General features: G+C 38.1%; 1 protein-coding gene across 1 annotated transcript; it reads right to left on the bottom strand.

The window, feature by feature from the left end:
- Nucleotides 1-780: 780 nt before the first annotated feature.
- LOC135471841 (protein SpAN-like) lies at nucleotides 781-4,072 on the bottom strand. The gene is made up of 6 exons (XM_064751227.1): nucleotides 3,961-4,072; nucleotides 3,497-3,530; nucleotides 2,815-3,072; nucleotides 1,549-1,929; nucleotides 1,018-1,138; nucleotides 781-845 (listed from the first exon to the last, which is right to left on the bottom strand). The coding sequence occupies exons 1-5, from the start codon at nucleotides 4,012-4,014 to the stop codon at nucleotides 1,023-1,025; spliced, it is 843 nt and encodes a 280-aa protein (XP_064607297.1). The 5' UTR covers nucleotides 4,015-4,072; the 3' UTR covers nucleotides 781-845; nucleotides 1,018-1,022.
- Between the last annotated feature and the right edge of the window lie 12,756 nt (nucleotides 4,073-16,828).

Here is a 16,828-nt window from a genome sequence, read left to right as displayed (position 1 = left end):
CGGTCGCGTGCTTTTTCAGTCAGTTAGATTTATGCGAGATTTGGGTTAAATCCCATTTAAAGACAGACCGTTTTCAAAATTCCCATATAGCCACTCTTCTCAAGGCATTGGTGAGAAGAAGAGGCGGACTGCGCTCTGTTGTGTGGTCGTACTTGAAGTTGAATAGACATAAAGCTGGTCGTCCTTATATAAATGAAAAATTGTTGAGTATGGTTTTAAACTACAGTCAAATAAAACATTGCTGTCAGGAGAGGACAGCGACGCCTGGGTTCAAGACAACATTTCTGAAAGTTCTCAGAGGCTTTCCGTTATTCAAGACGGTTTTTATGAGTTGCATATAGCCTTCTGACTGCAAACATATTTCACACGTGGAAAAAGCCACAAAAGTATGGAAATAAAACACAAGTGAGGTTCGAAATCTTGTGAACTATAAATTCTACATCATCGTCGACCTTTGTGAATGTATGTTGCTACACGTAACAATACAAGAATGCTTTCTACCGTGTTTTGTTAACCTGGAGGTGGCCACTGGACTTTCAAGTCTTTTTAACGTACGGTTAAATTCATGACTTCCGTTTACATACAGGGCAAAATTGTGTGCAAAAGTTCCATCATTTGACCATTTTCAGCTGTTAAAAAATATTTTTTACTGATCAAGAAGCAATGTTCGCAATTTCATCAACCATTTTCAGGAATCGGGAAGCCAAGCAGATATTTGCGGAAACCATGCACGGGAAGTTGCGCAGAGCTTGATGGACTTAAAACGCAACACAAAAGTGATATAATTATTATATGCTTTATTTTATGTTACAGTCAAACGTCTAAGTGGCCTATCCTGTTGCGATCTGAAAAAAAGATTACATGAAATTATATGAGAGTGATTTTATATTGGCGGTTAATTGAATGGACGCGTTAATCCATGTTTTTTTTCTTTTCAATATGCAAATTAAGAAAACTAATTGGGACGTTAAATACCAGTTCATACCACTATACAGATAATGACAGTGTAATATCTACCTGATTTATGGCATCAACCTGTTGATAACATTACTGACAGCATGTCTGTACTCCTCGAAGGCATTTTCTACAGCATACGCTTCACTGTACATAATGTTCAGCAGATCATAGATAGAACCGTCTGAAAAAAACATATATGGAACATTTTAGCCAAAAAGGCTTCTCACGATTTTAATAGGATTTCGTTCTCAAAATCTATAGAAAATGTGTAGCAATATTTTCAGATGCGTTCCTCAGAACTAGGCTCGTGAAGTCTATGCATGCTTCAATAATTCCGGTATGCACATTATGCATATATGTCAGATGTCAAATGCATTCTATCTTGCTCACAACCACCTAGTTTGATATAGATTTAATTTATAGTATAAGGCATGGTTTTATTGCACTAGAGTTACATAAACGGTGCAGCATTCTTGACGTACTATGACTGATTAAGTGCTTAAAGGCTAAAGCTGCAAATAGGTAAAATTAAGAAACTGTTAAAAACAAAAGAAAACATTGTCATGGACTGAGAATGTAGAATGGACTTACTTGAGGGAGCAGCTGTCGTGGTGTTCCACCACGGTGTCGAGTAATTGAAAGAGGGTGTCGTGTTGTTCCACCAAGGTGTCGAGTAATTGAAAGAGGGTGTCGTGTTGTTCCACCAAGGTGTCGAGTAATTGAAAGAGGGTGTCGTGTTGTTCCACCAAGGTGTCGAGTAATTGAAAGAGGGTGTCGTGTTGTTCCACCATGGTATCGAGTAATTGAAGGAGGTTGTCGAGTAGTTCACAGCGGGTGTCAAACCGATGCTGATGTTGCTGTTCGGGCAGTTGGGAAGGTTACCTTGAGTGCTGTAGGCAATTTTACAGCCCCTGTCGTTGACGCTACCATCAGTGTCAAAAATCACTTCTACTTTGCCGTTGGTCGACATCACTAAAACAAAGTCCCGGTGAAGCATGCGTACTATGTGAGTGTATTGATCTAATAGCTTTGTATAAATTGCATGTCTGTGCAAGACAAGGTAAGACAATAAGTCTTCCAACATTGCTGCGAAGTAGTTGCTAATAAAGTTTACCAATCAAGTTGGTTGCCAAGATATCATAATTGTTTCTTTCCGCTTTTTTTCTTCAAAAGGAATTCTTATTTATCTTGTTCTTGGATTAAATTTCTTGAATTCATGGAATTTACGCCATTAAAGATTCAATGCTTTGTAATGAAATATTAATGAATGCCATGCGTGATGCTTCGATTTGGCCTCCATGGCAGTTTAGCCAATTAGGTCGTTTGTTCTCATCCAGATTACCCAGTCTCGGCTATGTATTTAAAATACATCAGTACCTAGCAGCATATAGCGGTACGCTGCAGAAATTATTCGACGGCATATTGCCTTAAGTAAAAAACACTCAAATGACTCAGCTACTTATGTCTTGCAAATTCGAAATTTTCGTAGCTAAAACGACAGTGCATACCAGATCGATATCAATGTGTAGCGTTTACTAGGGTTAACTCCAGGGATATTTTAGAAATTACTGCAATTTGAGAAATTTTACCAGGATATTTGCAATTAAGGTTTTAAAGGTCGCATTTCCAGTGTCCTCAGTAAGACAGTGCCTTGTTTATACATATGGATTTATGTATAACTTACAGGAAATCAACGACATTAACATTTGTTAATGCTCTTCCATGATGCCATAAGTGCATAGGTATATATCCACGGTGACAAGTACAGCATAAAAAATACTATACGTTAACACTTAACTCTTCTGAGAAAATGTCCCCCATCACCACCTCCAATTAGCACCCCTCACACTTTCATACCTGAAAACCTGCGGAAACTAACGTTGCCACAGTTCTTCGTCCCATTGTTACCAAAGCGAATGGAGTCGTAGGAGCAAATGCTGTGATCCTCCAAGAAGCAGTCACAGGTGTAGAAATCCACATAAAACTGCGAGGAGAGGTTACTGGGTTGGATGGTGTACACACACGTTGTGTCATCACCGTAGTTGCTGGGATAGTTGGGGGTGGATATAAACCCAGAGTTGGCCCAGAAGTCGAGGTTTCCACAGTTGCGATTTACTGTAAATAAGAACGATATTTCCAAGCGTTACGAAAAAACTGCTATCGGTTCCACACAAGCAAAGAGAAGAAGAGGTTGGCTTGGGTTTGCATAAATAAGAAAACCTATATTTATTTAGTTATTTATATACTTGATTATCAAGAACATTTCACCTATACCACAACGGCCAGCATTATGGATGGGAAATCCCGACCATCCATAGGTTGCTGCAAACCTCCCCACGTACGACAGGAGAGGAAGTCAGCACGAACTGGACGTCAACTCCGCTTTGGTGAAAACCCCAACAGCACTGAACCCAAAAAATGCAAGCTTAGCAGAATTCATTGTTGGTTAACAGGATCTAATTTAAACGGATTCGAGATAATTGCAATGTTTGCATCCTCGAGCAATGGAATAAAAAAATTTAATTTTTTTATTTCTTACCTCCTCGCTTTGATACCTCGTTGGAATTTCGTGGCTACATGGAAGTAAAGGACAAAAAAGAAAGTAAATATTTCATTACCTTCCATGAGCTTTGCATGAAAATTACATATGCTGGAGATTCCATGCGTGTTCCATTTAAAAAATTTAAACCACAGTTTCGTAAAAATACATATATTCTACTACATGTTCAGGGCTGGATAGTAGATGGCATGAACATCCAGCCTCAAATAATTTACGGATTTGTGGGAACGGTTTCTTCAAATTTGACAAATGGTCCATTATTGGTATGAAGAGGAACGTTAACACGAAAGAACTTAGTGTGGTGCAAGCCAGATTATAATTCTCTTGTGGTATACATGAGTACAATGTCACCACTAGGCCCTAAATCTTCATGTGAAAGGCAGGAATGAAGATCAGACTGCACAGCTTGACTATGGCCTCTATTTTAACGCATCTAAACTCACCCTTGCGCTAACCACCACAACTGCCACCGATATAACTGCCAGCCAGAAATTCATGGTATAAAACCGTCGTCTTCGTCACAAACTGTTTGGGATAAGTGATGTACACCTGTTGTGGTGGTTTCTTTTATACTATGTTACATCCCTGACTTGACAGTTACATGTCTCTGGTGTTTGTTTCTATCACAGGTGTTGTTGTATAGGTTGGGTTCCGTTAAAATTCCAGTTGTATGACTCACAGGTGTGTTTAAATATGTCAATAGTTTTCAAAGGTATTGTGTTTGAACAAAGGACAAATGTACGATATAACACATAGAGGCATATTGGCACAAAATCCAAATGATTAAAGAACAAAATGGATAACTGGACAAAGATGACAGCTGAATAACATACCATGTTGCGTTGTGTGCATTTTAAAGACCTTAGACAAATACAGATCAGTTCATTCATAACGTCAGTGGGACGTGAATGAAAACATCGTTAAAAGACGACGTACATAAGTAAACTATTTAGTATTTGTTTAGTATTTGGTATTTGAAATCAATTTTAGGGGTCCAAAATTTGTTTGTATAATGGTCCTAAGTGCTCGGATGATACGGACAGATGATCATACTGACATAAAAGGTGAGGGGATGTTTTTAATTTATTTATCGCCGAAACTAACGGACTGAATATTGGAACGGACAACATTTTCGTGTCTTTTTCATAATAATTGAATGCATAAATTACATTGTAGTGGAAAAAATAATACGAATATCAGTTGCTTTGACGGCGCATAAGACACTTTTTAAAGCACTTTTCCACTTTTGGGTATATGTATTGGACATAACATCCCATATAGCTTGTGATATTCCTTGAAGTTGAAGGATTGTTTTTCAGGAAAATATATTTTTAGAGACGCAATTCTTTCCTCTGAGTTACTTCAGACCGTTCGAAAAAGACTTGTTTGGCGATGAAAGCTCGGTACATCGACCGACTGACGGCCTGTATCGAAAATACTTTGGGGCTTGAAAAAGGCTTTTAACGCTTTATAAGGTCTATAGTCTGTTCGATCTGTAACCTGGTTGTAAACCTTATTGTAATGTATACTTAGTCTGAGACGTTATTTGTTTCAATATTTGGAAAGACAGGGCAATCACAATCTTTACGTCGACCAGACATTTATACACAAGGCATCAACCAATAAGGACGTTCCAGGTCAATAATTGTAAGGCCAGTTCCCCAAGACGACGTATAACACAAACCAACAAAGAACTAACAAAGTATATGAAGTACGAAAGTAGGACGGATTCATGCAAAGAGAAGAACAGCTTTCAGTGATATTGGAGAGACGCTATGTATTTACTAAGCGAGTGGATGAAATCAGTATTCAAATCGTGTACCAAGCTGGAATGTCAGTTATCGATAACAAAATGTTGATTAGGCATAAGTCTAACTGGCGCCTTGGATGAGGTCAAAACGCACGATAGCCAAAACGTCTGTCACCCTAAAACCGCTGCTAAATACATGTATGAGCGCGTTTTTTGCAAAGTACTTAATTTCAGTTTATTTTAAAATCATAGGATATGTTTTAACTGTGTATGTGTTTATACTGCGCATTTTTGGAGGACTTTGTGTGACCATGTGGTGCTTGACATAACCAGAGAACAAAACATGGCAGCTGATCTGATGACACAAATCTGATCATTTGAAATACTGGCTCTAAAGACTTTAATTTAATTTAGTTCAAATTATCTTTTCTGTATACCAAGCTTGTATTTTATATACTTTACTTTTATAAAAATATAGTACAATTATACCAGGGCAGCATGGTGCGAAGTCCGCACTTGTCGGTCGAGAAAGAAAGCTACCGGTATTAACATAGATTTCATCAGCGCAACAGAAATGACTCTAGTTAGAATAATGCCTGAATAGTTTATATGGTGTATGAGGCCACATATGTTGTTGTATACTCCTCATAACTCATTCCTGTCATTTTCATATCTATAACTTCATTAACGTGTTTAATGTGTCGTCTTGTAGGTTCATTTTGGCTTGGGCAAAATCTATCAATGACTTTTTCTGATGTCTGGACCTTGTGTTTGAGAGATAACACTTGAAGGTAACACATTTTCAAAGCATTGGTGTTAAGTTTTTTTTGTTTTGTTTTCTGTTTTTGGGGGGTTTTTTTGTTTTGTTTTGTTTGTTTGTTTGTTTGTTTGTTTGGTTTTTGGGGGGTTTTTTGTTTCGGCACATGTTTACTTTGCACTCTTTACAATGTACCTCGTGATCGCAGATGTCTACTTTCCACGTCATTCACCAGTGCTTACGGAAATTACCGAGGACATGGGGTTTGGGGAAAAGCAAAAAATTTGCAGAATACAGCTGAAACAACATCCAAATAAAACCAAAATCAAATTTTTAACGTATTCACGTTGAAATCCATATATATCATTTTTTTAACGTAAATTCGCAGGAGTAGAACTTTAAATATCAGTTAAATAAATAAATAAATAGAATGGCAGACTTTTAATTACCTGCGCAATAACTTTTCCTTTAATGTTGGTTATGTTGAATGTCTTTGTACAGCCTTTCCCAAAACGTTTTCTATCACGGCAAAAGATAGGTAATTGCACAGACAGACACGGAGTGAGCCAAATGTTAATACAAGCTCTTAATTCAAGCTCTTTTTGCTTGAGAATATATCTAAAGGCGTGCAGCATAGAAAGCAATACCAGAGCACCAACCACAGTTTGATAGCTGGCAAATGATCACACGTAACCGGCGAAATACGGGCTCTTGTCAATTTACCTCAATCAGGGTTTTATTCTTACTGTTAATGTAAATGCATAAATAGTAGCAATTTACACTCCTCGGCTCACGCACAGCTCTTTGGGCATTGTTTATATTACCTCTCAGTGAGGTATTTCATTGAACTTTGGTATGTATTCAAACATCTAGCCGCGTTTGTTGTATATCAGTCGGTATAAAGCTTTTAAGTTCGACGATTCCTGTCGATTTGAATGAGTATATAATCCTTCATTCATCCTTTAATGTTACTTATAGAATATCATATTTAGCTGCTATTCCGTGACATCTGCATGTTCCCAATTTTAAGAGAGATAAGCCTACATGTACGTGTTAAAAGTTTCTTGGAAGTAAGCTAAGTTTGTAAGAACGTCGCTGGGAAAACGGCTGGATAAGATCTCAAATCATTCAGTTATCAAATCAACAACACTCTGGCAACATTCGCAATATTTCGATAGACAAACGTCTTTATACATGAAATACGCCAACCGTACATACTAATATACACGTGTACCATGGTAGAACAGTGAAGCTCTTTGGATTCGTAGGCTTTTAACCGTTTATTATTCCCCACATTTCTACTGTCTTTCCATTGTCAAACCGACAACTTTTCTTCAATTCCCAAATGGTAAACCTTCTTTCGATTCCCAAACTGACAAACTGATTTTTAAATTGCTGACTATTAATCCTCAAAATGTCAACTCTTTTCCATTCCAAAACCGTTAACTCTTTCTCAGTTCCCAAAACGGCAACTCCCTTTCGTTTCCCAAACCATCAACTCTCTTTCAATTCTCAAACGTCAAACGTCTTTTGATTTCCAGGTTCTCTAAAATTTAAAATTGCTTTTCCCTAATGATAGTGTAATCGGGATACATGGTATTATGGAATAAATGTAACTGTAGGAGAAAGATCACAGACTGGTTCGTATGTTTTAGACTCGGGCTAGATTGTACCTTTACTTTATGTGAGCTTGAGTAATCGTATGGTAAATGAGATAAGTTAAAGAACAAAATAACATGGTATGTCTGGCACTGATTATACCAATCACGGGAGAAAATAGCTAATTTTTACGCGCCATCGTTTCTGGGCTAATGGGGCAGCGTGCTTCAATCCAGCTCCCGATGGGGCGGCGACGGTTTGACGTCAAAGGGGTTTATAATGTACCTGGTACGATGTGGCGTTTTCTCGGGGCTCTTTCCGCCCACATAGGCCTAAATAATGAGCACAGTTCTCCAACAGACATTGTTAAGAGCGGCGATAAGAACATTCAAAAAGAGAAAACGTACTTTAAAAAGCTGTACTTATAAACTGTTATTTATTCCTTTTGATTGTTGTTTATATACTCAAGAACTTTTGACTTGTGCGATGGTGGAAAATCCTTGGATGGAGGAAACCTAAAACTGGGAACCGGAAGCCCCAAAACTAGTACCTGGGATAAACCACCGACCCCTAGCACTTTATACTGACAAACTTCCCCGCGAAGGCACACCATATTGGTGGAAGACAGGTGGTCTTCAAAGGACGGTAGGCTGTCCAAACGGCCACGAGAGAGGTCGTCTACCACTTATTGTCACAATGGTCCATCGACCAGCGAGAGTGAAGGGATCTAAAAATGTCTTGTCCAAGATCAGTAGAACAAGGCACACACCTTTGTTAATTGTACTGACTTAGCTGTAATTCCATATGGCTGTTGTTGGTACAGTTTATCCGACATCTTGAGCTAAATCGTGTAAAAACCAGACAAATAACGTCGTCAACAGTTTGCTGCCCTATGCCTCACGACATATGGGTTTTTGTATAAGATGCTGATTCATCAACTTTTACACTTGAACGCGCGTTAAAGCATTAGCACTTAAAGCACAAAAGTAGTCAAATAACTCTTATAAGTGCAGTCACTCCTCGTGATGTTGACTGTTAAATATATTCGCTTTAGTTTTAAGAGTACACTATCACCACGGTAACCTTAACAAAGGGGTCGATAAAACTACACAGTATAAAATAACGTTAAATAATATGGCGTTTATTTAGGATAATGGATGGGGCAATTTGCTTACTGTGCTGATTCGATCGCTCTCCCCTCGAAAGACAATTTGACGTCTGTCCCTGACGTGTGGAAAGGAATACAGCACGTAGAAGGAAATTGGCGTCTGGGCCATCTCCTTCGCAAAAGTGTTCACCTTATTTCTCTTGTGTGGATGGGCTTAGTTTTTCTTCTCTTTGTTTTGGCGGGATTCCTCCGTAAAGTGTTTGTGGCTGTCGCCCTGACAATGATGAGTCGTTATTTATTTATCTCCCCTGGATGTGAATGTCCCGGAAGTCCGTAGGTGGCGACGATGTCTGATTGAATCTCCTCAGACAGGTGTTGCTCTACATAGCGACAGATCGCTGATAACATTGGCAGAGTCATGATTAATTGATGTACCTTCACATCCGTATACTACAGCATGACATTCTAGCTGATCTTCAGATTTCCGCAATTTGAGTGATTTAGGCTAATGGTCAACAAGAGACTAATATACACTATTAACCTCTTAGTGTAGATTCTGACGGATGTCATATGTAACTGTGGAAAAAGTTTTATAAATTTGTTTAACCACCTTTTTTTCTAGCTTGTCACAAGAACAGTGAAACGTATGGGACTGCGTACGGGAAATGGACCACCTTAAAGAAATAAACCTGTTTTGTTTCTATGATTCATTAAACTAAAACAGATTTATTCGGAAACCCCTCATGGTTAAGGGTACAGGGCTCATCATTGCTTACCTTCTATCGAGTGTTACAGCGTTGATTCACACAGTGCGTGCTTGTAAAACTGAACAATGAGTCTCCATAAAGATTCAGATCAAAATATCAAAGACTTTGCCTAGACAAGCTGATATTTACTTCGTAGCATTTTCCTGACTTATACACGTGGTCATTTTTTATATTAAATGTCAACTGTCTCTCTTCATTATTTATCATTTCTCGGCAGCGAATATTTGTTAATTACCAGTACAAAACAAACACCCCGTGGGATGACAAGTCCCTGTTGTAAATAGCCAGGACACTGTCACAAAGCCTTATAAGGGCTTGTCTGTCCCCACCCCACCTCTACCAAAGGCCAAATATGAAAGATGTATATAGGGAACATGTAGCAATCTTACTGTGGCGATTGTTCGCTAATTGGATGGCAGGAGGATGGATGGAATCAACTTCCGACAACCATCTGTGCTAGGGCTAGGTCTTTAACACTTAAGAATCATGACTGAGAGACAGGAACATGTCACACAGAACACCTCCACTGTATGCAGACGTATCAACATTATTTATATATTTATTTATCTATTTGATTGGTGTTTTAGGCCGTACTCACGATTATTTTATTTGTGTAACGCTGGTTAATATTATGATGGGAGGAAGGAGAAAACCGGACATGACCTGGAGAAACCTACTACTGTCCACACGATCTGCACGGCAGGGTTACATGTAACTTTTCTCGTAAATGACATTGCTAAATGAGATTTTATACCACATTTGCAGGAAACGATAGGAGAAAACAAACCTGCATGTTTCCGTGAATGTGAATTATGGTGCCGGATTCTGCGCTATGTAGGCGTATAAACCAAGGTTCTGTGTCACAAAGCAACCTATGGCTAAGTTCATTGTAATTACCATGGAGCCACGTGTTAAATATAACCGCCTACAACATTGGAAAATAAAAGCCAAAGCAGCAACGACATTGTGATTGTATAATTAATTGGCAAACGGTCACACGTAACTGGTGAAGTGTATACACCTGTCAATTTACCTCAGTTAGGGTATTATTTATTGTTGTGACTCGGTTCACTTTACAGCCTCCCCTCCAGCCACGATTACCAACACCATTGTTTAAGGAGAATTCGGTAAAAATGCAGTGATGTTAATTACAATATATTAGGCGTCGCTGTCTACAATAACTATATACTGTAATGCATATGCAGCCGTAGTAGTTATAATCAACTTAGCCCACGATTTCTTTGTGGAACATAGCTCTTATCAGATTGTTATATGAACGCTTTAGCGTGATCAAGACGCGTGCTGAATTAATTTAGTCCTCTCTCACAAGGCAAAAATTATACTTGCAGCCCTCGTGAATATTTTACATTTACAAATAAATGTTAGGTAAACGTGCATAGAAACACCAAACAAATTGGTGCTGTGCTCCTACCAATACGTATCTCCCGAATATGTGTATAACGAATCAATGTAGCACTGACCACTTCTCAAATACCCATTCCTTGTGTATCACACAAGCAAAAATATCCCGTAATTGCACTGTCACAGTTGGTATACATGTACGCTCTGACATTGAACTGGAACGTTGGGACCTTCAATACCATGGCGGCGGTGCTGGAACTCCATTTTTAGTCCACAGGTCATCAATGAAACTGGATCAGTGTGGATTGAGCAAAAATCATTTGCTTAATCAGTTACAAGGATGAATAGACTAGCTACAGAAGAAGAAATCTCTGCTTATCTCGTATGGCTAGATTAAATTCCAATGGACTGAGGTAATTGAGTGAGCACAGCACCAGTTTGTTTGGTGTTTCTATGCACGTTTACCTAACAACCTACCAATACGTATATACGTTGTTCATCAATACGAAGAAACTGAAATAAATGCATGCAGTTTCCAACATAAAATTATTCTCAAACCTTTACGTTACCTTTAATACTGATGATATTATTGTTTCTGTCTCACTAAAATATCGGTACATTGGACATAACCCCTTCCCTCACGCGATCAAGGAATAATGACTAATGGTGGGCTAGTTCTAGCTTTTCCGGATTAATGTCATTCGAGGAATCACACTGTCACGGTTGACTAAGACATTAATTGGAAAGAAACTGTAAAGAATGATGTAAGAACCAGTAGAGAAACATTTTGCAAAATTATGTCTGAAAATACCATTATGTTTTTGTTTTCTTTTTCACCAGGTTAAATGCTGTCCAGTATTTCTATTATATGGTGGGCTTTAAAGATCACATTGATAATTGACGTCGTTTATCTACACTTTTATGTTCAGTTCTGCGTGTAATTGTTATAAAGTATACTCATGCAATGGATTGTTGTTCACGAAAAGCAAGTCTGACATTAAACATCTGGTTAGGGCCAGATAAAGATTATCAAATATCGTTCACAAAGTCTACTATAAAATCAAACTACATTAAACATAACTCAGTGAAATAACAAAATAAGTAAAAGTATATTCAGATGCAGTTTTCAATGGTCTTTCTACTGACGTCTACTTCTTGTTTATAGCTTCTGTTCGATCACTATTCCTATACAAACTGGTGTCTCGTCGTGTTGAACACATGACCTGTAAAAGGAGGGCTGTGTGAATATTTGTGTGAATATTGGCCTACTGAAGGTCTGGCTAAGAATGACCAATCATTAGTAATATGTACTGTGACAGAAAGCATTCTATTGATTTCTTTATTTTTTTATTTGATTGATGCTTTACGTCGTACTCAAGAATATTTCCCTTATACGACGACGGTCAGCATTATGGTGGGAGGACACCGTACAGGGCCCAGGGGAAACACAGAAAACAGTATACGCTACACGTAGGTTGTAATGAGACAGAACTGTACCAAAACATTGGAACTCGGTCAGGTCTGTTTCAATGTAGCGATATAACGGCATATAACCGAGGTCAGGTTAAAAGTGAAGTTAACAAATCCCAGAATAAAAGCCAAAAGAAAATAAACATCAAAGCGTAGAATTCCACTGAACCACCTAAAAGGCTGGTATCCCTTACTATAAATTTTACAATTTTATTCTGCGTTTATGTAGGCCAATTCAAAAGTTTAGGCATGCATAATTCGATTTACTCTCCGCAAAAATACAACCTTGAGAGTTGTAACTGTTTGCGTGACTTTCCTAATAAAGATCAGCTGTCAATGCATTCTGGACGTCTTACCCTTACTATTTAATACATAAACTTTGACGGGGAAAAAACACTTTTTTATTTCAGTCTGGTGTAAAATGAAAGCTTGTTCCTATAACACGTGTGCGCAATCTTTCAACTCTGTGGAATGATGTGTATAAAACAGACATTAAACCGCCATTGTCCAACATCTTATTCAGGAGTCGAACAACTTGCATCGAGAGGGCTTATCGTGGCCATGGCGTTAGAGGTCTTTGCTGATGGTGACTATATTTACGGTGGTAATTTACGTTTCTTTACAATTTTAATTCAGAATTTGTCCAGATGTTATGTCACTTCAGAAAGGAAAGGCCCCAAGATTTATCCAGCTCCTTCCAGCTTCATGTGGTCAGTGTCCATAGGTTTCTTTCCGTCGTATAAACTCTTTTTTGAATTAACAAATCAATTCAAAGATTATGTGCAGACAGAAACAGTATCCGCTGAATACTGAATAATTTGAAATCCAGAAGTTAAATTCGTAAGCCCTTATGAGTACTTCTAGAGTCTCCAGGGAAATCCAGTGTTTAAGCATTACACTTCATTATCATTACTCAGAGCGCTTAAAATTAAATATTGATAATTTAGGGACTTTTTGTGGTATACTAGTCGGACTTGGACTGCTTCATTGGAGATAATTGCATGCTCCGAGATTTTTCTAGCCAGAATAAACAAAACATTTTAAATTCAGATTTGTACTACTTCGCTTCTTTCTGTGGCGAAATGTAATTAATTCTGAACATACAGTTTTTACGCTGGCTTAAAGAATGCTTGGGTCCTTGTATTCTGATTGCGTGGACTCGGGAATCGATAAGCCTGCATTATTAACATGGCAGGTGATTAAACCAAGACGATCTGATTACAGCATGTGTGCTTTACGTAACATCTGTGATACTCACTGAGCACAGCCATGATGGTAGGATGATCAGCTCGATGTCAGTATAATTGTCAACGGACCGGGTGTCGAGCCTGGGTCCTTCGTCATTATAGTGTACAGGGATTGAACTAACATATAGAGACAACGTCGTGAAGGCGACTAAACCCGAATTCATCGTTGTATCGGAATTTCTAACGCATGTAAACCTGGAAAATATGTATACAGTGTATGGTATGGTGCCTTTGGCGTAACTCTCGTTATGAGAATATATATAGGGATAGCCCTCACTTATGCTGGCAACGAAGAGAAGATTTGGTATCAGACGGTGTTTGATAGCAGCATCAGAAGAAATCAGTTACAGCCTCATTCTGAAACCGGATGGTGTAATTTCTCCATTAACAGATAAGCCCAATGAGGACAAGCTCTGTATACTAAACACCATCAAAGATTTGGACTCCCAGTGTAAAAGTACAGGATCTTCGTCCTTCAGAAATGATTTTCCAAGACGCGATGTTTCTATTAAAGCTTTTGTATTTGGCGAAGACAGAACGATGTTGTATGTCTTGTCTTGTAACAGGGTGTTTTTCCATCTTCTATATGCACCGAAGATCTCCTGTATTTATGGTATCATGCATTTCCAATGCATTCATTAATGCTGATTCATGTCTGTAATTTGTAGGTTTCATTCTATGAAATCCTAAATCTGATTAATTTGAAAATGATACAAGAAGCTAAAATTGTTCACTCATTTTGATACATATACTTCTACTTTGGGTTTAACGTCACATTCATGACTTTCCCTCCGTGTGACAGAGCGACATGTCACCCCCTGAACCTTCAGCAGGTACTTGTATTTGTACAATATGTTTTGTAGGGCTCCATTTTTACTAACGGTGTTTTTATGTGACATAAAATACAGTCAGTTATTGTATATGCCAATATAAATTTTATACAATCTTGTTTCAATAAACTTTTCCCCAGACGATATGGTCTTGTCCACATAATTAGAGCTGAATTTGAATTCAGTTTGTAAGGACAATGAAAAAACATTTAGACAAAGGAAATTAATTTCTTGCTATTTTTATTTCAGCGTTCTTAAATATAAGGAACCTGTGGATAAAAACTTGTGCGTTATTACTGCAGTCTTTAAAGAGTGCAAACGCCATCTTCGCATTCGGGACATACTCAGCTTTGAGGTGTGGAAAATATACTGTAGAATATACCAGTCACAAGATGTTTATGGACATTGTCACCAAATGCCCCCATTGATGTACACTGTATTCACCTGGACGGGTGTCAGACTAATGGGGAATACAGTGTGACAATGCACCAATACAGTACTTATACAGCATATGGAATTTTCATTTGAGCCAAATTTTATTGTTGGAGATTTAAAGGCGATGAACCATAATTTCGACCTTATGGCTGACATCTTTTTGTTGCACACCATTCCCAGAGCTAAAATATTTAAAAGATGCTGCACTGGAACATTATACCCAAGACACCAGACCTGAACGCATTACAGAGTCAGCAAGAGGACCTCTAGGGCCGAGCTGTACTTGGATGACTAGTTTGTTTGCTTGGCGTTTAACGTCGCTTTCAGCATTGTTGTCGGTCATTTCACGACAGTGTCTCTTTCCAATATCTTTATCAAGAACTTAAGATTTTTAAGTCATAAATAGCACGTGCATAAAATGTTCAACTCAGGACAAGAAAGAATTCAAATTGTGGTCAGTACTTCGTTCTGCAGCAAAGAATCTGTGTGCAAATTTTAAATCTTTTAAGGCAAAACATGTTAATTGTAGCTGCAATTTAATATTTAACTTAAGTCTTAAGACGTTTGTTAAATACCGGTCCTTGTCCCACGATTAGGAACTCGTCTAAGATAATCTTAGCCTGAATTTTAAAATAGATTTCTGTCCTAAACTTGTGACTTAAATTCATACTAGAAATGGTCACTTTGATACTTGGAGTTCACTTAGTCCTTCTAACGAACATGAAAATTAATGTTTAAGTTTAAATCAAAGCTCAGGGATAATGCCACAAGTGTGACTCATGTCGTAATCTTGGTCCTGGATTCTTTGCCGACCTTTTGCCGAAAGTAAAGCAGGGATATAGCAAAGTTGCTTGTCTTATAGTCTTCTGTTTTGAAGCGTCCCGGGAATGAATTACTAGGCAGATGCTCTAACCTCTCGGCCAACGTAATAATAATCGAAACACTTTCAAACAGAATGGCAAGACTAATGACAAGATATAGAGCCCAAAACAAATATAGGTGTGAAATCGCCGGAGATACAAACCAATCAGTGGAAAACTGCCCTCTCTTTGCAGCCCCTGTTATAATGTGTTAAGTTTATTCACTTACAGAAAATCATTGTGGGCAACCAAATAATGCACAAGGTTTGTTTGCGTCGTCATATCAACAGGATATCCACTAGTTGTACTAGAAGCCCACGCGTTTCAGTTGAAAGGGAATAGCCTGTGCCTTTGGCGGTAAAACTTGGCGAGTAAATTGATATTGGCTTCTGTAAAACTCAGGCATTACTGAGGAAAGTAGAGATATTATGTCGCAAATGCCCCGAAAACATAGTCTTACAAGTGTTATGATTTACAGCTTTGAGAGGAGTTTTGATCTCACGATTACTTTGACTGTATTTTCTTATGGTGATGAACATTCAAGCAAAGCACGCCATGTCATTGCTTGTCACTATGTCACTAACACTAAGACTGAATCGGTTTTAGGAATTGTGAGTTCGTTAGATGAACCTGAACACCTTTTCTCACCTGAAGGATTTGGTTTTAAGGGACCCCTTGTAATTAGATAGTCCCACCTCGGTGCAGCAGTGAGATGTGATCTGTTTCATGCAGAAAACCAAGAAAAGCTCACTTGAATATCAAGTACAATTACCGAAGAACATGTGTGTGCAATATTGTGATGGGATTTATATTTTTTATTTTATAAAATGACGAAAGTAGGGTCAAAAGCAGATTTTGCTATTTTCAGGCATTTGCCTTCATAATGAAAACATGATTACGTGAACCAAAATCATTTCCACTTATTTGGTTCCTAGTTAGGAGTAGTAAGCTGTAACGAAGAGTCATGTTGGTGACGCAATCATATTTTTATAAATCGGAAAAAAAGAAATAATTTTGAATACAGAGCAACTCTATATTGACCATAATATTTCCTGGTTTCTACCGCATTGTCTGCGGTCAAGTGGTAAAATGCGTGCCTTGAAACCGTTGTTTTGAATTGAATAAT

This window comes from Liolophura sinensis, chromosome 7 (genome assembly GCF_032854445.1).
Source record: "Liolophura sinensis isolate JHLJ2023 chromosome 7, CUHK_Ljap_v2, whole genome shotgun sequence".
Lineage (NCBI taxonomy): Eukaryota > Metazoa > Mollusca > Polyplacophora > Chitonida > Chitonidae > Liolophura > Liolophura sinensis.
This window is presented reverse-complemented; position numbering and strand designations above follow the sequence as displayed.